This window comes from Hemiscyllium ocellatum, chromosome 5 (genome assembly GCF_020745735.1).
Source record: "Hemiscyllium ocellatum isolate sHemOce1 chromosome 5, sHemOce1.pat.X.cur, whole genome shotgun sequence".
NCBI classification, from domain to species: Eukaryota; Metazoa; Chordata; class Chondrichthyes; order Orectolobiformes; family Hemiscylliidae; genus Hemiscyllium; species Hemiscyllium ocellatum.
This window is the reverse complement of record NC_083405.1, coordinates 123,307,084-123,329,847: the sequence shown is the minus strand read 5'-3', so window position 1 is coordinate 123,329,847 and position 22,764 is coordinate 123,307,084. Positions and strand designations below refer to the sequence as shown.

The window sequence follows — 22,764 nt, the reverse complement described above, 5'->3', positions numbered from 1 at the left end:
CAGCATGCACTGGAGAAGTACCACTAGCATTGCATTCACAAGATACTCCACATTCAGTTGGAAGAGAAATTGTCCAACAGCAACCATTCTCCCCCAAAGCCTACATGTGCAGTGTTGATGTGCCAATCAGTCAAAATCACCTTGCTGAGGAGGACGTTTTTTTGTATGTGGGCTTTGCTGGCTGCGTTAGTATTCATTGCCCATCTCTAATTGCCCTTGAAGAGGTGCTGGTGAGCTCTCTTGTTGAACTGCTACAGTTCATTTGGTATAGGTATTCAAAAATGCTGTTACGGAGGGAGTTCTGGGATTTTGATCCAGTAGGGTCAGAATGGTAAGTACTTGGAGAGGAACTTGCAGTGCTGGCGTTCCCTATATCTGCTGACTTTGTCTTTCTGACTGGCAGTGTATGAAATTTGGTCGGTGCTGCCGAAGGAACTTTGGGGAATGTCATGTTGTATTGTGGATAAGCTGGACGCCAAAGGAAGCAATTGCTCCGCTCTGAATTCGGTCACAGCAGGAGACTCCAGAGGATAATGAATGCCTTAGGGATGTTATCAAAGCATCCCTGAATAGATCAAATAGATTTGTGGAAGATCCTGGATTGTGACTATACAGTAAAAGTACTTAGAGCTAGGCACCAAACACCTTGAGAGAACGCTCCTGTGCCAAGCACACACGCCCACCTACATGTTACAGAGTCTGCACATCATTCATTGGACTTGGAAGCCATTTCTGAACCTATCAAACCAGAGTAGAAGCAATTCACCCCTAAATCCTGGGGGCTACCTGTGAAAGAAGAAGAACATAATTGTACTTAACTGATATCTGGTTAGGGGCATGGAGAAGAATATGCTGAGAAGATTATATGAAATAAGGTGGGCAGAGGCACGTGTGGACAATAAGCTCTAGCATAGGTGGATGATCAAGTGGTTTGTTTTAGAACTGAAAAGTCTGTATAGTTCTTTGAATGTTAAAGCATTGAGCAAGATCTGAGTAATAAGACAGTCATGTTGAAAAATCATTTTATGTTGTAACTGACCTTGCTCTCCATCTCTGCAGATACGACACCTGCAGACAGCCAAGTGTATCAGTGCCCAGAACCATCCTAGCCAGAAAGCAGGAATAGTGGTGCTCAAGGACTGTGACTTAACAGATCCAGATCAGGTGAGCAGCTTTGAGAAGTTTTTGTTTCACACCAAATTCCTGGATTTTTATTCTGGAGTCAGGGGTAAGTTTCCTCAACAAATCGACAACTTTATTTCAGCAAATGAAATATAATTTTTGGAGGATGAGAAATGACAGTGATTTTCAAGGGAAAATAATTGACATTTCCAATTAACAAATAAGTTTAACTGGCTTAGTTTCAAAGAGTACAGTCTGTGGATGACTAACAGGAGTAGGTATATATGTCATGGCACATAATCAGTGAATGAATGCCAGCCTGCACAAATAAGATATGCTTCAAAGCACCACTGCAGCCAATTAAAGGGCTATGATACAAGTTACATATACTGCCCTTGAGGTGGAAGAAATGAGAGGAAGGAAGGATGTCTTCTGAAGAATACCTATGGCAGAAGTACAATTGCTAAGTGCCCTTTTCTATGTTGTATCATTGTATGATTCCATAAGAATGACTTGCAATGCTCAGAGTCATAGAGATGTGCAGCATGGAAACAGACCCTTCGGTCCAACCTGTCCATGCCGACCAAATATCCCAACCCAATCTAGTCCCACCTGCCTGCACCCAGCCCATATCCCTCCAAACCCTTACTATTCATATACCCTTCCAAATGCCTTTTAAATGTTGCAATTGTACCAGCCTCCACTACATCCTCTGGCAGCTCATTCCATACACGTACCACCCTCTGCGTGAAAAAGTTGCCCCTTAGGTCTCTTTTATATCTTTCCCCTCTCACCCTAAACCTATGCCCTCAACTGATAATTGTTTCTGGCAGCACTTATTTGGGATCAAATGTAATATTTCCAAGTTTACTTATGTCAGACGACATGATGGGTTTGAGAGTTGTAAGGAGGATGCAGAAAAAATTGCAGGAGGTAGACTAACTGAGTGGATATGAATATAGCAGGTAGAATATAGAATGGATAAATTTACATTTAGGAGGAAAAGCAGAAATACTGAGTATTTCTTAAATTGTGAGTTTTGAGAAATGCTGGTGGCCAAACAGAACTGGATTTCCTTGTTCGTGAGTCACAGAAAGCTAAGATGCAAGCACAGCAAGCATTTAGGAAAGCAAATTGAATGTTGTCCTTTATTGCAAGAAATCTAAAATATAAGAGTAAAGATGTCATGCTGGAATTCTATAGCATGTTGGTGAGACTGTGCCTGGAGTATTCTGTACACTTCAGTACCTTAGGATATATTTGCCATTGTAGAAGTGTAACCAGGGTTTACCAGACAGATTCCTGAATAAAAAGCCCCAGTTTTGTCCGACAGCACAACATAAGGATATTTCTGTATAAATACTGTGTATTAAGACAAAAGTATTTTAGGAATTTAGTTATAATTCAGGCATAATGTTTGTTTTCCTCTCAACATTTCAAAGCAACTCTGTATGTTAACTTTTCATTTTCTGCAACCACTGCCATGATGTTTACAGATTTGGGTTTATGATGAAGAACATGAACTGATTCTGGCCAATCTTCTCTGCTTGGACGTGACAGAGACTCGTTCATCAGATCCTCCACGTCTCATGAAGTGTCACGGGTCTGGGGGATCCCAACAGTGGACTTTAGGGGTAAGACTGTGATGGTTGGAAACTGAACAGACTGTGCCAATTGTGATAGTCTTGAATGCACAGCCAAAGACACACCTAATGCATTAACGACTGCTGTCAAAAAATGTCACGCTGGAAAAGCACAGCAGGTCAGGCATTAACAACTACTAACAATCTGACCATATTCTTTTAAACAAAAGCAATACTGTGCTAGAAATCTGAAATCAAAAAACTAAAATGCTAGGAAAATTCAGCAGGTCATTGAATACCTATGGAGAGAAACAGAGTTAACATTTCAGATCCAGTGATGTATCATCTAAATTGTTTTTAAATGTTTGTTACACTACTAGCTGTTAAGGAATCTCTGGATGACACTTAAGAGTTATAATGACAGGGAGCTGTAAGATGTATGAAAATATGACAGAAATTTTGCAGTTCAAACTTGTGTGTTTTAATGTCCTGGCCATGAATCACTTTGCTGTGGTTTTTTTCTTTCTCATCTCTTGCAGTCTCTGACCTCATCTCATTGTTGAGACCCACCTCGCACTCTTTTCCCTGTTTTTCAACATTAGCTCCAGGTGAAATCAGAGCAGCTAGAATTATTGCCTTCATTGCTCAACCACTCCATTAACAAAACCTGCAGCCCCCTCCCCATCTCATTTTCTGACCGTGTATCTTTTCAATTAGGAGTGACCTCCGACTTGCACATTTGTACCATTTCAATTTTCTATCCCAATCAGGTGAGGGGGAAACAGGAAATTTGACAAGATTCTCCTTTTGTGGTTTCTAAAATTAATCTTCCTAATTTCCATAAGTTCCTTACTCTGTTGTTGCTTACCTGTTATAACTGCAGTATTAATAGCAAATCAGGTTATTTAGTTTATGCATCAGGTCTCCCTTACCACCCCACACTGGATATACAAGAGGCAACCGTATGTTCTTGGGGTCTTGAGTGATCTGGTAGGTGTAAAAAGTGAGGTCTGCAGATGCTGGAGATCAGAGCTGAAAATGTGTTGCTGGTTAAAGCACAGCAGGTCAGGCAGCATCCAAGGAACAGGAACATTCCTGATGAAGGGCTCCGGCCCGAAACTTCGAATTTCCTGTTCCTTGGATGCTGCCTGACCTGCTGTGCTTTAACCAGCAACACATTTTCAGCTCTTTTCTGATCTGGTAGGTGCTGAACCTTGCTGCACTTACAAAAACAGGCCAGTTGATAGAGAAAAACGCACTACTCTCTTCCACATAAAGCAGTAGTCCTCTGACATCAACAGCAGTGTTGGATATCCAATTCCAATTCAGTCAATCAACTGAAGATACATGGTTCCACTGGAGTCAATTGGTGAACCTACATTAATTTATTCAGCAATAGAAAATAATTTAGAATTGCTGTCTAGACCACACAGCACAGGAACTGGTATTCCCAATTCTTTCAAAGAATTGTTTCAAAATTAAGTAAGAGCAGGATTAAATCTTATGTCCGCTTTAGAGCTTGATCTGCCATTCATTCTGTTTACAGCTGACTCCACTTTTATGCCTTAACTCCACTTTTCCACCTTCTTTTCATATTCCTTGGTTGTGTTAGTACCCAAAAAGTTATAGTGCCCAGTCTTGAATATACTCATCAACTGAGCAACCAGAACCATCTTGAATAGAGAATTCCATATACTCACAACCATCTGAGGAAATAAATGTCTTTTTGTCTTAAATCTTAAATAGCGATGACCCCTAGTTCTTCAGCTCCGTGAAACAGTTTCTCAGCACACACTTTCATCAAGCATTTTTGCACATTGCGTGTGATCTTTGGATGGTTCCAAGTTCAGGATGGACACTCTGTTCATTGCATCCATAATGTAGCAAACACTGTTTATGTATAGTTTAATAATGAAACCATTCTATTACTTACGATACGCTGCTATTGTTAGTGAAACTAATTTTGGAAAGTGACTTTTAATTTTTCTTCACAGAAAAATAACCGCATATATCAAGTGTCAGCTGGACAGTGTCTTCAAGTGGTAGATCCTGGTGACATCAAGGGATATATCATGATGGCAATTTGTGATGGCTCTGCAGGACAGCAATGGCAGATAGAGAGTTGATATTTGGAGGGAACCTTCGGAAATGTTTAAGAAGATTGACTTGAGAATTATATCTTCCACTGAAAACGTTACTCAGGAGCAGGGAAAGCTGACAGTTCCATTCTTTAACAGAAAAGCAGGAAGCTGGTGGCAGGTCCTTACCTCAGTGTCTCAACTTGCTGATTATAATAATTTACAATAGTAATTTTATCATAAAATATTTTTCTATTTTAGCTTCAGATTTGTTCTATGATTCTCTCTCATCACAAGGAGTTTAGAATTGTATAAAAATCAATATTTTATTATTATTTATGATTTTACTTGTTCCTTCCAATGATTGTTCTACATTTGACAATGTTGCATTCATCTCTATGCATGTTATGTATTGCAAATTTTAAAAAAATTATGGAATATTTACAGTAGATAAGTGAATCATGTTTGAGTAGAGCCACTTTATAATGAAGCTGTAATCATCTACCATGGTTGTGTCAATGTTGTCTGTCATGAAACACATTTTAAAAAGATCATATGAAACCTTTTATCTGTAAACATATGTTGAAAGTTCTAAGGTGATACCTGTGAAAATGTAAAACTATTTGTGTATATAGTCTAATAACATATGTGAGCAAAACTTTTCATCATAAGCATTTTGTTTCCAATTTTAAAAGTAGTTATTTAAATCCTTCAGATCTATTTAAAATTGCAATTCAGAAGAGAAAAGGAGAGCCTTGTTGTATTTGAAAGTGCTGGTGAGATCTGATTTTCACCTCATCATTATTGAGCTGCTAAATGTTTTTGGTGTGATGATCATTTTAAAGAAAGGGAACTACAGAACTGATTTTGAACAGCTGCACAATAGATTTCTTTTGAATTAGAAAATTATTTGCTCCTTCTCACCACTCCCACTGCTGACAGCATATAGACTGTTCCTGATGGTCAACAATCACCATACCTCTTTGTATTTCCCTTCAGAATGTCACTCCATTAGCAAATAAGGTCCTTGCCACTCATGACCTTGATGTGAATAGTTGCATTGTTATCATGGCCTTGATGGTAACTTGATTCACAGGCCACAACTGCTTGGATCTTACCAAAGCCTCCCTGCCTATAGTGGATTGATCTTCATCTTAGCCTGGCCCCTACATTTCTCATATTTGCATTGTATTTCAGTACCTCGCCTTGTTCTTCACTTCAACCTGTCTTTTGAAATCTGTTACTTGCTACCAAGCTTGAATTTTCTATTCCAGTCACACAGGAAGTCTGCCACTCCTGAGATTTCCTCACCATTTTCCTTCCCTATCCTCTTCATTAGGCAACCTCTCAACCTTGGTGATTTCAATTTCCATCTCATTGTTCCTTTACTTCTTTCCCTCATGATTTGGAGATGGCAGTGTTGGACTGGGGTGTACAAAGTTAAAAATCACACAATACCAGGTTGTAGTCCAACAGGTTTAATTGGAAGCACACTCCGAAAGCTAGTGTGCTTCCAATTAAACCTGTGGACTATAACCTGGTGTTGTGTGATTCTTAACTTCTTTCTCTCCGGTTCAATGCCCAGCTCTCCTCTTAAGTAAACTCTTCTAAGCTTATTCACAGCCAATCCCTCAAATTCTGACACCACATTCTCAACTCCCATTGGCTCAAACACAGGCAAGGCTATCAGTTTCTCTTACTTGTATTCCTAACCACTCCCATTCCTTATGTGTCAGCCTTCAGAAATAACTCTCGCCTAAGCCACTTAAAACAGAACTCTGAAGCTCCCAATCTTGCTGCTCTTTCAATCTGCTCTCCTCAGCTTGATCCCAGTAAATTGTTTACTTCTTCCTGAACTGGCATCTGGATTTCATGATTTCATGATTTCATTTCACTCCCTACAGTGTGGAAACAGGCCCTTCGACCCAACAAGTCCACACCAACCCTCCAAAGAGTAACCCACCCAGCCCCATTCCCCCTAACTAATGCACCTAACTCTACGGGCAATTTATTGTGAGCAATTCACCTGAACTGCGCATCTTTGGACTGTGGGAGGAAACTGGAGCACCCGGATGAAACCCACGCAGACAATGGGAGAATGTGCAAACTCCACAAAGACAGTCGCCTGAGACAAGAATTGAAGCCAGGTCCCAGGCGCTGTGACGCAGCAGTGAGAACCACTGAGCCACCGTGCTGGCCCCAGTGCTCACTGTCTTATGTTTATGGAGGGCAGGGCAGGATGCATGCAGCTCCCAGCTGGTTTAGCCAGCTTCACGAGAGTTTGCTGAATTACATCAAGCATCGTATTGCCTTACTCTCTTCTTCCAAAGTTACTCATTATTCCAGGGCTATCCATAAGAGTCTCCTCTCTATAAGCAGCTATCTCCTTGCACCACTCCCTCCTACTTTTCTGCTTTGATTCCTAAAGTGTGAAAACTCCACACTTTATCTAAAGGACAAACTCCACACAGACAGTCACCTGAGGCTGGAATCGAACCCAGGTCTCTAGTTCTAAAGGACATGCTCATCAGCCACTCTAGGTTTTACAACATTTTCGTCATCATTTCTACTGGCACTTGTCTAAATTCATGCCATCTGGGCTGTCATAACCACTATGCTGTTCTGTGCCTACTGTTTTGTGGCAAGGCTCCATAGTTGACATTGGCTCCTCCATGCCAACATTTACCTGTAATCGACAGGTTGAGGTTTCAGAAACCATTCAGTCTAATGGAGACTAATAGCCAAGGTTGTCTTTGTTCCCTAAACTGTAAATGCTGGAAGGCAGCCTACATTGCTCCACCCAGCTCTGATGTGGGAAGAGATGAGAGCGAGTCACATAAATGATCAATTGAGCTGCCACCTTGATTGCCACTGAGATAGGATGGCAATCCACAGGTCCTGCTCCAGCAGCTGACATAATTCAATCCCAGTGTCTTCAAATACCAGTGTGAAGAGCCTGGCATGGGTCAGATGCCAGTGGCTATGGATATGGGGTGCATTTGGTTTATAAGTTGGTTTCAATGTTTCTGAACTAAAAGTTTTATCCCTGTATTCCCTGCCCATCTGTATATTTGTCAAGATATCTCTTAAAATAGTAGTGTATCCAGCTCCACCACCACCACCACCTCTGACAGTGCATTCCAGGCACTTACCATGCCTCGTGTAAAAAAACTGGCCTCTTGCATCTCCTTTAAACGTCCCCTTTTATCTTGAACCGAAGTCCCCTTGAAATTGACATTTCTACCCTGGGGAGAAAGATTCTGACTAACCATTCTATGCACACCTTTCATAATTTTGTAAACTTCTATTAAGGGAAAGGGAAGGGAAACATGCTTAACCACCTTATCCACTAGTGCTGTCACCTTCAGGGAACTGTTGACCTGTAAGCCTACATCCCTCTGTATGTTGATGCTTCTAAGGGTTCTGCCATTTACTGGATACTTCCCTCCTGGACTAGATCTCCCAAAATGCTTCACCCTTGCGTTTGTCTAGATTAAGTTCCATCTGCCATTTCTCCACCCACATCCCTAACCTATTTATATCCTGCTGCATCCTCTGGTAATCCTCCTCATTGTCTGTAGCTCCTCAATCTTTACTAATCAGGCCACCTGTATTCTCCTCCAAATCATTTATGTCTGTTACAAACAGCAGGGGGCTGAGCATTGATCCCTGCAGAACATCATTTGTCATATACCTCCAATTTGAAAAAACACCTTCCAACACTATGGTCTGCCTTCTATGACTAAGCCAGTTCTGTATGTCTTACCAGCTCACCAGAGATCCCATGTGACCTCAACTTTTGTATCAGCCTTGTCAAAGGCTTTGCTGAAGTCCATATTGACACCATTTACCATGCTACCCTCATCAATATTCTTTGTGCTTTTTCAAAAACTTAATCAGACATGACCTTATCTATCCACATGCTTTTCAAAATACCTCCTAACAACACAGCCACTTTTATTTTGACATGCCCTAAAATATCAGTATTCACGTCTCTTGACTCCCCACCCACCATGTCATTCTCTTTTGTGAATAAAGAGAACATCTCTGGTAACTGTTGAACGCTGCAATGACCTCTCCCACTCCGTCAAGGACATGCAGGTCCTGGGCCTCCTCCACCACCAAACCGTTATCAGCCAACGCCTGGAGGAGGAACGCCTCATATTCCACCTTGGGACCCTGTTGAAATGTGGATTTCAATAGGTTCCTTATTTCCCCTCCCCCCACATTATCCCAGTCCCAAGCCTCCAACTCGGCACCGCCCTCCAGACCTGTCCATCACTCACCCCTCTGACCTATCACCTACTCCCTCACCTTCATCCATCTATCGCTTTCTCAGCTACCTTTCCCCAAACCCCACCATCCTCCTGTTTATCTCTCAGCCCCCCGACCCACAAGCCTCATTCCTGATGAAGGGCTTATGCCTGAAACATCAATTCTCCTGCTCCTCGGCTGCTGCCTGACCTGCTGTGCTTTTCTAGGACTTCACTCTCAATTCTGATCTCCAGCATCTGCAGTCCTCACTTTCTCTCAGTCTCAGAGTCCTCCTTGGTCATAATACTTACTGACATACTGCTCTGTTTCCTGCTTCCCACCATACCAGTTGAAACCCTCCCAAGTTGTAGCAGATCTCCCTGCCAGGATATCGGTACCCCTCCAGTTTAGGTGCAACTCACTCTTCTTGTACTGGCCCTACCTCCCCCAGAAGACATCCCAATGATTCATATACCTAAAGCTCTCCCTTCTACCACTAGCTCATTAGCCACGTGTTCAACTTTACTATCTTCCGATTTCGAGCTTCACTGGCATGTGGCATAGAATGAATCCAATATTACAAGCCTCTCTTTCTGTCTCTGTCTCTCTATGGGCTGGCCCACTCAAGACCATCCTTGACCATGGCACTACTACCATTCACCAACACTTGGACGGTCCCTGCTGTTACAGTCATAGAGATGTATAGCACAGAACCAGACCCTTTGGTCGAACCTGTCCATGCCGACCAGTTATTCCCAACCCAACCTAGTTCCACCTGCCAGCACCCGGCCCATATTCCTCCAAACCCTTCCTATTCATATACCCATCCAGATGTCTTTTAAATGTTGCAATTGTACTAGCCTCCATTACTTCCTCTGCCAGCTCATTCCATTCACGTACCACCCTCTGTGTGAAAAGGTTACCCCTTGGAGCTCTTTTATATCTTTCCCCTCTCACCCTAAACCTATGCCCTCTAGTTCTGAACTCCCCAACACCAGGGAAGAGACTTTGCCTCTTTATCCTATCTGTCCCCTCATGATTTTATAAACGTTTATAAGGTCCACCCTCAGCCTCCGACACTCCAGGGAAAACAGCCCCAGCCTGTTCAGCCTCTTGCTGTAGCTCAAATCCTCTAACCCTGGCAACATATTTGTAAACCTTTTCTGAACCCTTTCAAGTTTCACAGCATTCTTATGATAGGAAGGAGACCAGAATTGCATGCAGTATTCCAAAAGTGGCTGAAACAATGTCCTGTACAACCTCAACATGACCTCTCAACTCCTGTACTCAATACTCTGACCAATAAAAGAAAGCATGCCAAACACCACCTTCACTATCCTACCTACCTGCAACTCTATTTTCAGGGAGCTATGAACCTGTACTCCAAGGTCTCTTTGTTCAGCAGTACTCCCTAAAGCCTTACCATTAAGTGTATAAGCCCTGCTAAGATTTGCTTTCCCAAAATGCAGCACCTTGCCTTTACCTAAATGAAACTCCCTCTCTGCCACTTCTCAGTCCATTGACCCATCTGTTCAAGATCCTCTTGTAATCTGAGGTAACCTTCTTCGCTGTCCACTACACCTCCAATTTTGGTGTCATCTGCAAATTTACTAACTGTACCTCTTATGTTCACATCCAAATCATTTATATAAATGACTCAGCACCGATCCTTGTGGCACTCCACTTGCCACAGGACTCCAGTCTGAAAAACAACCCTCCATCACCATCCTCTGTCTTCTGCCTTTGAGCCAGTGTGATATCCAAATGGCTAGTTCTCCCTGTATTCCGTGAGATCCAACCTTGCAAACCAGTCTCCCATAGGGAAAGCTTGTCGAACATCTTACTGAAATCCAACAAGTGCATACCTGTTTGAGGGGGAAATGGTCACAGGGGACTCCTGATTTATTTGCCCAACCGTTCTCATCTTCCTGGTGGTCATCCAACTCTTGTCTGTCCGTACAGCCCTTACTGGTGTTACCAGTTCACTAAAAGTGCTATCCATGACATTCTCAGCCTCACGGATACCTAATAATAAGTCTAACCAAAGTTCCAGGCACTCCATGCGGTAAATCAGAAGCTGTAGCTGAACACACATCCGGTATATGTAGCCACCATGGAGTCCATAATTTCCAAGGTATTGGAGGAGGAGTATTCCATGGGGTCAGAGAATTATCCAGGAACTGAATGCAAAACCTTACTCATTGGTCACCAAACTCAGGTCTCTCACTCCCACTCTCTATTCCTAGCAGGTTAGAACTGCAAAAGATAAGTACCTTATCTCTCTCTGTGCACTACTCGCTCAACCTGCAAACCTGGCTTCCTGAGCAGCCAATTCTTTGCCCTTCTCAGTCCTAGTGACTGAGTCAACTTCTCCCAGAATCTTCCTCAGTCACTTCTCATCAGCACCTTCTGTTCAAAGGTAAATGTGCCAAAGTCCTATTGTCTCATTAGCGAGAATTTCATCGTGATGTCTCAAACTCAGTTGGAAAATACAACCTGTTGCTACAGATATTGAGAAAGGCCCTCAAGATTCTCTCAAACTTCCAGGCATAACCCATCTTGTTCAGGGTTTTGGAAGATTCCAGTCCAAGTTTTTGTGGACTTTTAAAATATTTATGATGTGTGTGTTGCTGCCTGGGTCAATATTTATTTCCCATCTTAGAGGACAGTTAAGAGTCAACCATATTGCTGTATAATAAAAACAGAAAGTGATGGAGAAACTTGACAAATCTGGCAGCATCTGTGGAGAGAGAAACAAGTTAACATTTTGAGTCTGATACGACTTCAGTACCCAAGACAATGTTGCGGGTCGGGAGTCATACGTAGACCAGAGCGGGTGAGGTTGGCAAATTTCCATCCTAAAGGATGAGTGAACAAGAAGAGCTTTTACAAAAATGAACAGTCATTACACAGATACCCTTAAGCTATAAGTGGTTAGCATTGCTGCCTCTCAGTGCCAGAGACCAGGTTGAGTTCAACCCTCGGATAACTGTGTGGTGTTTGCACCTTCTCCCCGTGTTTGCATGGGTTTCATCCGGTGGTGTTACCAACTCGTTAAATGTGCTCCAGTTTCCTCCCACAGTCCAAAGATGTGCAGATTAGGTAGGTTGAGCATGTTAAATTACCTGTAGTGTCCAGTGATGTATGGGTTAGGTGGTTTAAGCCATTGGAAATACAGGGTGATAGCGTAGGAGGTTGGGACTGGGTAGGATGCTGTTTGGAGAGTGGTGTGAACTTGGTGGGTCAAATGGCCTGTTTCCACACAGTCAGAATTCTATATTGCTATTCTAGATTTTGTTTTTGTTGAATTCAAATTTCACAATTTACTATGGTGGGATTAAAACCTATGTCCCAGAACATTAGCCTAGGGTATTGAATTCTAGATTTGTGACATTGTATATTGTGGCCTTCCTGATATAATATTGGATTTGTCTCAAGAGGGCACAGAATAGTTTATTATTCTGTTGATCTGTTACCCTCTGAGGCAGTACATTATTCCGATAGGGTGCTGTGATCCTGAGGATGTTCTGCCATCGGAGCAAAAGGAAATGTTTATTAATCACACTGTGTTTTGATGCATTTTACAAAACAAACATATTACTATGCAAGTATGCTCTCATCAATCAAGACCTCTATCAAGATAACCTATTCTTATTACAAAAATGCACTTTCACATAAGCTCATTGGAAAGTGAATGAGACTTGAGGTAATTTCAATGATCAAGATTCCTATTTTGTTTTGCACTTATTGCTACATCACAGCACGTTTTGAATATTCATTATTCAACCAAGGTATATTTTAAAGTAAATCAACTGGATGAATTCAAATTTGAATTGTGTGTGTTGCTGCTATATACCTCTGATTACATAGAGTGTGCCATATTTGTAATGTATAATTAAAACAGTGTGCATATTAGCATTGGTTGCATTCTTTGACAAAATTTATAGCAAATGTTATTTAATCTTAAGAGACAAGAGTGAAATACTGGACATTTAAAAAGGAAAACAGAAAACATTATGTGCATTTACAGAAAATGCCATGCATCAAAAGGATGGATTATCTGTCATGATTCCTTAAGTGTGAACTTTTTAATTTTATCCAAATAAAAGACAACCAAACAAGTCAAGCTGTGGGATTTCAGAGGACTTAAAGAAACATCTGTTTCAACGTATCCCACTGGTAACACTTAAATATTGCACCATAGGAACTAGGAGCAAATGCAGGCCGAATGATCAATCTCCTCTTATAACATTTTCCCCACAGTATCCACATATCCCGTAATTTCATTGGTATCCAGAAATCTATCAATTTTGGTCTTAAAGCCTGTTGAGTGATTGGAATTCTCCATCCAAGAGGTTTGTGGAAACTCAAAAGGTTCACCTCCCTCTAAATGAAGAATCTGAGAATTGTTACAGTGCAGGAGGAGGCCACTTGGCCCATTGTGCCTGCACCATCCCTTCAAATGATTTCACTATCTACCACCAGTCTCCTGCCTGTTCTCCATACCATTGAATACTATTTTGATCTGCAAATGTCACCCAATGGCCTGTTGAATGCCTCAATTGAACCCTGCCTACACTTCTTTTCCAAGCAGTGCAATCTATACCCTACTTGCTTTGTAAAAGTATTCTTTCTCACATCATCCTTGCTTCTATTGCACATCATTTCTATTGTAAATCAATACCATCTCATTCTTGTTTCTGTTACAAGTAGTAACAACTTTTCCCTATCAGTTTTCAAATCTTCCACATTCCAAGTCATCTGCAAACTTTGATATGATCCCTACACACCAAGATCCAGACCATTCACTAGTTTATATCAGGAAAAGCAAAAGTACCAATAGCAACCACTTGGGAGGGTGATGGTTTCCTGGTATGATCACTAGACTATTAATGCTGTAACTCAGCTAAGGTTCTTGGGACCCATGTTCAGATTGCACCACGACAGATGGTGGAATTTTAATTCAATAAACACCTGGAATTAAGACCATGAAACCACTAGCCAGAAAGACTAATCTGGCTGACTAATGGAAGCCCTTAACGGAAGGAAATCCTTATCTCATTTGGCCTACATATGACTCCAGACCCATAGCAATATGATTGACACTGAACTGCCCTCACAAAACCACCCAATTGAATCAAATACGAAATCTGAACAAAGAACTGAAACCAAATGGACCATCTGATATTTACCTAGGCATCAGAAACCAAAATGACACAAACAGCCCTGTCAACCTTGCGAAGTCCTCCTTTCTAACATCTGCCAAAATTGGGAGAGCTGTCTCTCAGACTAATCAAGCAACAGCCTGTCATGGTCATACAGAATCATATCTTACAGACAATGTCCTAGACATCATTATCCTTGGATATGTCCTATCTCACTGGCAGGACAGACCGAGCAGAGGTAGTGGCACAGTGGTATACAGTTGGGAACAAGTTGGCCTGGGAGTCTTTAACATTGACTCTGGACCCCATGAAGTCTCATGGTTTCAGGTTAAACATGGACAGTAAAACAAGTTGCTGATTACCATGTACCATCCTCCCTCAGCTGATGAATCCATACTCCTCCATGTTCCAACAATTGCCACATTATCATATATTCACTTTTTTAGCTAAAAGTAATTATTTTTTCTTTGTTCTTTTATTTACTAGAATGGATGAGGTAAGGGATTATTGTTTACAGCAAATATACATTCCAGTGTGGAAGCAAGAGGTTAAGCCAATTATGGTTAATCAGAGAAATTAAGGATGACATCTATTGATGGAAAAAGAAATGCCATGTGGCAAAGTTGAGTGGTCAGCCTGAGAGTTGGGTAAGTTTTAAAAAGCAATAAATGATGACCAAATAAATAATAGGATAAAATAAACTTGTAAGAGTGTTATGAAGGTGTAGAGGTACTGTACCTTTAAGAGAGTTGAAAAGTTTGCAAGAACAAAGCACAGAGTCCAGAACAAGGTAACAATGTAACACTTGGTCAAAACAGCAGCAGCTAGGTTGCCATGAAACAAAAACAACTTTAAATTTGGGTAATCAGTTCAAATTATGCCCCAAGATACCAAAATCCAATTCCATTTGAATTTAGTATTTTGATAATATTAAAACCAATGAAATGATCCAATGTTTTTGGGGTATAAAATTGGACATTTTGAACAGCTAGGAAGAGAATTGCCAAAAGACCAACAAATGCAGGTTGCTAGCTCAGAGCTCTCTAAAAGAAACCTGTCTGTGAACATTGAAACCGACCTGGGAAAATCTACAAAGGAGGCTCGACAAAGCTGACTGGTTTTGAAATGTGTTTTTTTTTGGTAAATCTTAATCAGTTTTTGTTTTGAACCATCTAGTAGAATGAGGTAAAAGATAAGTTTAAGAAAAAGGAGTTGTAAATAGTTTTTGCTTGTAATATTCTCTGTTGGACTTAAAGAGTAAAGCTGTTAATGTTTACTTTAAATTGTGACCTCTGGGATAGTTCTTTGCCTCACAAATTTTAACAGGTCCTTCAGGTGTTGTGTGATTTTTAAGTAATTTTAAGATAGACAGCAAGACCTTTTATAAAAGGAGTAAAGCTTAAGTGAACATAGGCCTCTTAGCAAACAAGGCTGGGAAGTAATAATGGGGAACCAGGAATTGGCAGAGGAGTAGAATATTTACTTTGCATCAATCTTCATAGTAGAAGACATAATACTAAAAATACTAAATAATCAAGTGATGAAAGGAGCAGATGAAATAAATATCAGTAGAGAAAAAGTGCTAGGGAAGCTAATAGGGTTAAAGACTGATAAGTCCTGACAGGGTAGATGTGGAGAGGTTGTTTTGTGGCAAAATCTAGTCCAGTCAGAGGGCATAATTTCAGAATAAAGGATCACACGTTTAAGACAGAGAATGAGGAAGAATTCCTTCTGTCAGAGGACAGTGAATTTAGAATTCCTTACTACAGAGGCCTGTCAGTTTGGGCTGTTAAACATAATCAATGCAGAGTTAGATTTTTATGAGGAAAAGTCAGGTAAGTGGCTTAGAGGATTATCAGATCAGCCGTGATCTCGCTGAATGGCCTTCTGCTACTTAATAATTTACGGTCTGACAAAATAAGTGACCTATTTAAACCTATAGCCATTATGCAGTTACTACAGTCTTTATAAATTCCCATGCAGCCATGAGCATATAGCATGAAGGTCCCAGACCAAAACCCAATTGAGTGTGCTGGAAATCTGAACAAAAATGCTTCAAATATTCAGGTTTGGCAGCGTCTAGAAAGAGAGAGAGAGACCACACAGAGTTAATGTTTCATGTTGTGACCGTTCCTGTGATGCTCCCATTTGGTTTCAGATGGCAGAAAAGATGCCACCTTACATCTACATTTCTGTTTCTGAAGATTTAAATGATAGATAGATTGCTTGAATTGTGGAAATTTTTAAAGCCCCTATAGCTTCTACTAAGCTGTGACATTATACTTCATTGTAAATCATAAAAGCAACACAAAATATAGGGAGCAAAGAGATTAAATTGGCAGTGGGATATTCCTGCAAGGAGTATGATGGGAACCCATTTTTCTTTCAAACATCATACATATTTCTCCTGAAAATCCTTTCATGCACACTTCAAAATTCCTAAGCATCATAAGTTCAATGAAAGCTGTGAATCAAAATTCTTATCCCCATTCCCTGACACAGATGTGCCAAGGAATTCAGTTATATTTCAGTTATTGATCATAAAGAACCATTTCTGAATTTACAGATAAATTGTTCATGCATTTTTCAAAATTGCATACCATGATAGAATCTTGACTCTGAAATATATAAATTTACTTAAGTTACTGATTTTTAAGGAACAGCATATTGGGATTCAATTTGCATTTTTGTGGTCTCCCCCATCAATGAGGACAGAAATATTTATGGTGCTTATTCCTCCAGCAAGTTAATTGTCAGCCACAAATTGTGGATTCAAAAACTATGTGACAAGACTGCAAAGCTTCTAACTGATCTACTTTTCTGGGATCATTTAGCTGTCTATCATTTCTTGCTTTTGCTGTTCTACACACAAGTCTTCCTGTGTTATAGCTTCACTAACTTGAAATTTAATTTTCAGGTATGCCTCATGCTGTTCCTATCATGCCCTCCCGCACTACTTCTCTACTAGATGCTAAAAAAATGAGATTGGCAAAAAGCCAGACCATGAGATCGGGGGATTGTATTGGAGTACAATTTTGCTGATGGCACATAGCGTCTCAGGAGTTCTCTATTTTGAATGGCTAGATCTGTTCAAAGTTAATCCCATTTAGCATGGTGGTAGCATCACAAAGCACAAATAAGGGTTTTCACAAGGACCATGCAGTGGTCTCTGCTACTGATACTGTCACAGACCCATGTATTTGTAGCAGGCAGATTGGTGAGGATGAGGCCAAGAATGTCTCTCCGTCTTGCTGGTTCCCTCACTGGCTGCCACAAACCCAAGCTCGCGGCTAGTTATATCTCTTAGGATGATCAACTCAGTAGTGGTGCCGCCAAGCTTCCTTTGGCGAGTAAAAGCTGCACTGCTGTCACCCTCAGTAATTCCTCAAGTACAATTCAACATAGCATAACCAGGCACATGAACCAAGGGCTGGTGCTATGCGGTAATCTGCAGGATGGTTCCTTGCCCATGTTTGACTAGACACAATGAGACTTTATGTGAATCAATGACTTCAATGTCGATGACCACTTCCACCCAAATATTTAACATTGTGCTGCCACTTCTGCTGGGTCAGTACTGCCAATGCGACAAAACAAATAGGACACAGGGATGGTGGTAGTGGTGGTGTCTGGAGCATTGCCTGTTTAGTATGATTTGCTGAGTATGGCATGTATGGTTGTTGCCTTATGAGACAGTTCTCCAAATTTTGTACTAGCCTTGAGACATTAGCAAGGAGGACTTTGCAGGTTGGACAGGACTGACTTTGCCATTGTTATTTCCAGCAGTTGGGGTGATGCCAGGTAGTCCATCTTGTTTCAATTCCTCGTTGCATCAAACCACTACATCGGCTATTTCAGAGAGCAAATATAAGTTGGCCACATTATTGTGGATTTTGAGTCATATGAATGTCAGACCAGGTAGGAATGACAGTTTTGCTTCCTTGAAAATTGGCAAAAACAGCTCTCGCGACCCATCAAAATTCTTTTTACTAACATCTGGGGTCTAATGCCAAAATTCAGAGCACAGTGTCTCAGGCTAGTCAAGCAACAGTCTGACATAGTCATACTCATGGAATCATACCTTACAGTTTTCTAGATACAACCATCATCCCTGGATATACAAAGAAGAAAACAGCATAGGAACAGGTCCTTTGGCCCTCCAAGCCTGCACTGACACATGCTCCTCTTTCATCCAAAAACGGTCTTCACTCACAGGATCCATATCCCTCTATTCCCTTCTTTATTCATGTAAGTGTCCAGGTGCTTCTTGAATGCTGCAATTGTGTCTGCTTCCACCACCACCTTCTCTGGCAGCTTGTTCCAGGCACTCACCACCATTTGTGTGAAAAACATGCCCTGCACAAGTCTTTTAAACAGCCCCTTTGTATACTGAACCCAAGTCCTGTTCCAACTGCAGGACAGATCCAGCAGAGGTGAAGGCACAGGAGTTAACAGTCAGGGAGTTGCCCTAAGGGTCCTCAACATTGACTCTGCACCAAATCGTCTCTGGCTTCAGGGTAGACTGGCAAGGAAACCTCCTACTGATTACCACTAACCTCCCTCAGACTGATGAATCAGTACTCCTCCATGTTGAACACTTGAAGGAAATGCTGAGGGTGACAAAGGTGCAAAATGTTCTCTGGGTGGGGACTTCAATGTCCACCACCAAGAGTATCTTGGTAGCAGAACTCCAGATAGAGCTGGTTGGACTCTAAAGAACCTAACTGCTAGAACAAATCTGTGGGAGCCAAATGGGGGTGGGAGTGGGGCGGAGCTGGTTAAAAAAAACTTGATTTCATTCTAATCAGTCTGCCAGCTGCGAATTCATCAGTCCATGACAGTATCGATAAGAGTGATCACTGCATCGTCTTTGTGGAGATGTGGTCCTGCCATCACATTGAGAATACTCTCCATCGTGTTGTGTGGCACTATCACCATACTAAATATCCTTCAAACCTGATCTAGTTACTTAAGACTGGACATCTATGAGATGCTGTTGGCCATCAACAGCAGCTGAATTGTGACACAACACAATCTGCAACCTCAACACCTGGCACATCCCTCATGATCATCAAGATCAATGCCGGTTTAATGGAGAGGGCAGAAGAAAATGCCAAGAGCAGCACCATGCAAACATAAAAAATAAATATTAACTTGGTGAAGCTACCAAACAGATTTACTTGCATGCCAAGCAGCAAGTGATAGAGTTAAGCGATACTGTGACCAACAGATCAGATTTAAGTTCTGCAGTCCTGCTACATCCAGTTGTAAATAGTGGTGGGCAGTTAAACAAATCAATGGAGGCAGACACTCCACAAATATCCGTATCCTCAATGATGAAAGAGACCAACACAAGTACAAAAAAAAGGCCAAAGCATTCCAAGTGCTGAATGGATTATCCATCTTGACTTCCACCAAGTCTGTAGACGATTTGACTCACTCCATATGACATCAAAGAACAACTGGAGGCACTGGAAACAGCAAAGGCCAAGGGGTCCAGACAATATTTCAGCAATAATGCTTAAGACATGCACTCCAGAACTTGCTGCTCCTCTTGCTAAGGTATTCCAGTACAGCAACAATACTGGCATCTATGCAACAATATGGAAAACTTTCCAGGCGTGTCCTGCACACAAAAAGTAGGACAAACCCAACTCATCCAATTACTGCACCATGAGTCTCAACTCAATCATCATTAAAGTGATGGAAGGTGTCAACAGTGCTATCATGCAGCACCTACTCAGCAATAACCTACTCACAGATGTCCAGTTTAGGTTCCAGTAGGGCCATTCACTTCCTGACCTCATTACAACCTTGGTTTAAATATAAACAAAAGAGCTGAATTCCAATGGTAAGGTGAGTGACAAGGCCACAGTTGAACAAAGGTAACATTAAGGAGCCCCAGCAAAACTGGAATCAAAGGGAATCAGGGGCTAACACAACTCTGTTTGGAACTGGAGGTCAGTCATCTCAGTTCTAGGACACCTGTGCAGGAGTTCCTCAGTGTCGTGCTCTTGGTGCTTTTAAGCTGCTTCATTAACAATCTTCCCTCCTAAGGTCAGAAGTTGGAATGTTTGATGACGATTGCACAATGTTCAGCACCATTTATGACACTTCAGATACTGTCCAAATGGAGCAAGACCTGGACAATATCCAGGCTTGGGGTCAAATGTAACAATAACATTCTTCTGTCACAAATTCCAGGCAATGATCATCACCAATAACAGCAAAAGCAACCATCACCTCTTGACATTCACTGGTGTTACCATCACTGAATCCTCCTTGAACAAATCTTGGAGGTTACCATTGAAAAGAAACTGAACTGGACTCACTACCTAAATACAATGGCTACAACAGCAAGTCAGAGGCTAGGAATACTACAGCAAGTTACTTACCTCCTTACTCTCCAAAGCCAGAACTAGAGGACATAGGTCTAGGGTGAGGGGGGAGAAGATATAAAAGGGACCTAAGGGGCGACTTTTTTCATAGAGGGTGGTGAGTGTATGGAATGAGCTGCCAAAAGTGGAGGAGACTAGTACAATTACAGTGTTTAAAAGGTATCTGGATGGGTATATGAATAGGAAGGGTTTACAGGAATCTGATCCAAGGGCAAGTGGGACTAGATTAGGTTAGGATATTGGGTCAGTATGGACAAGTTGGACCAAAGAGTCTGTTTCTGTGCTGTACATCTCTATGACTGAGCATCACCTCAATGTTGACATACAGGAAAAGAACAATTGCTTCGCAGGTCAACCAGAGTCAACTTAGCAAGTGATCGGGACCATTTTCTCATGCAGTGAGAATTGTTCTTCCCTTTGAAATTTTTGTATTTTTGCATCTGTCCAGGGCAAGATGAAAAGCTTCAACAGCACCTTTTTTTCTAGCTATTCTTATTTCTCTACAGCAGCTAAGCATGTAGTTATTTACATCAGGGGTGTTATTGAATAGTCTTCATTAGCCTGGAGGAGTGCAGTTCCAATAACATTCCCAAAGCTTGGCCATCCAGAACAAAGCAGCTCACTTGTTTGGGACCTCATTCACCACCTTTGACATTGAATGTCATCATCATAGAAGTGCTGCCTCCAAGCTACATTATAGCAACTCATCAAGGCCCTTTTGACTGGGACATCGATCATTGATAAGATCAAAGAGTGCAGATACTACTTGTAATTTTCCCCTTCAAGTCACACACCAGCCTGACTTGCAGCTATATCACTATTCCATTGTTGTCACTGGGCCTTTAAAAGCCTTAACTAAAACACACGGAGTGCATTAACAGTGGTTTACCTTCAAGGGCAACTGGGGATGGGCAATAAATGCTGTCCATCATGTGAATAAATACAACTTTTGTTTAGCATGTTTCATTTAACCACATCTGCTGACTGGTATGCCACTGAAAATGCTTCCTTCTTTCGGTTTCCCTCGTCCCGTATTTATTTCACGCTAATCCATTTCCTGTGAAACTGTATGCATCCACCAGATTACAGCCTTACGATCTTAGGCATTGTGCAGTTTGTCCAAAGGTTTGGAGATGACTAACTACATAAATATTTGAGATCATCAACTGCTCCAAGTTGAACAAAAGTAATATCTCAAGATAAACACGCATGTTGGCAGCATGAGACGACCATTCTATTCACAATGAAAACACTGTGCGTAGATGTAAAATATTTTATTTGTAAATGCTGATCTAATCCGGTTGCACAAACTCCAAAACCCAATAACACTCTTTATACTTCAAAAAAAAAGCTGCTTTTTTCCCCAACATTAGATACTATTATACAGGACAAAAAAAACTGTAGGACAAATACTGGTAGGATGTTGGAATATTATTATACAAGAGAGAAAAAAAAATCCAAGAAACAAATTCATACAGCTATTTATCAAGAACTATGTACATTTGATTTCTTCTGCAAGATAAAAAATACAACATGCCATATACATTACATTTTATGACCGCTTCATTGAATATAACAGTTTACTGATAATGTGCACACAAACTTCATTTGAACTTAATAATTGTGAAGTGTCAGTACCAGTTATTTCTTTTCCTGTAAGTACAAAATAAAGCTAACCTGGTTCAAAATGCATATTTTAAACCTCTATAAGCCAACACAAAACAGTGTTTGTTTAAAGAAATGTAAACAAAACAATCCATACAAATAATATTTTTGTGCCTATTTTCTCATTTATTCCAAAACCCTATTGTCAAAAATCCTGCAGTGTTAGCATAATTACATCTCATAATTTTGCTTAAAAATAAAAACTATTCTTTGAGGCTACAACTCTTACATGATTTTGCTGAATATTTTATGTCAGCAATCCTCTACCTTTATATCTAGGTTTGCTAAAGGGGCTCCTTGTCACTACCTGGGTGTGGTTTTGAACCTAATTCACAGTTGGTTAAAATTATATGCCATGGAACCTGACTCAGGGGACTCCACTAAAAGCAAACAGCTGCAGCGTCAGGTAGCATTTGGTCATTTGTTTTTATACTGTTTATTCATCATTCTATTTACACTTTGTACAAAGTAACAGGATTTTATATCTGCAGGTAACAGC

At 41.0% G+C, this 22,764-nt stretch overlaps 2 protein-coding genes across 12 annotated transcripts in view; one reads left to right on the top strand and one right to left on the bottom strand.

The window, feature by feature from the left end:
* The window catches only part of galnt11 (UDP-N-acetyl-alpha-D-galactosamine:polypeptide N-acetylgalactosaminyltransferase 11 (GalNAc-T11)), a 171,733-nt gene extending 166,330 nt beyond the window's left edge, over positions 1-5,403 (top strand). For 6 of the 7 annotated variants that reach the window (XM_060825149.1, XM_060825145.1, XM_060825147.1 and 3 more), the window contains 3 exons: positions 1,060-1,164; positions 2,619-2,756; positions 4,700-5,401. In XM_060825149.1, the coding sequence (XP_060681132.1) occupies positions 1,060-1,164; positions 2,619-2,756; positions 4,700-4,831 (375 nt within the window). In that variant the 3' untranslated portion in view covers positions 4,832-5,401. Of the gene's footprint in view, positions 1-1,059; positions 1,165-2,618; positions 2,757-4,699 lie in introns of all 7 variants that reach the window. The other variant, XM_060825151.1, reaches the window with a different exon arrangement.
* A 16,501-nt stretch (positions 5,404-21,904) lies between these two features.
* The window catches only part of kmt2ca (lysine (K)-specific methyltransferase 2Ca), a 590,636-nt gene continuing 589,776 nt past the window's right edge, over positions 21,905-22,764 (bottom strand). For all 5 annotated transcript variants that reach the window (XM_060825139.1, XM_060825142.1, XM_060825140.1 and 2 more), the window contains one exon: positions 21,905-22,764. This exon is cut by the window's right edge and continues 744 nt beyond it. The gene's annotated coding sequence lies outside the window, so the exon portion shown is untranslated.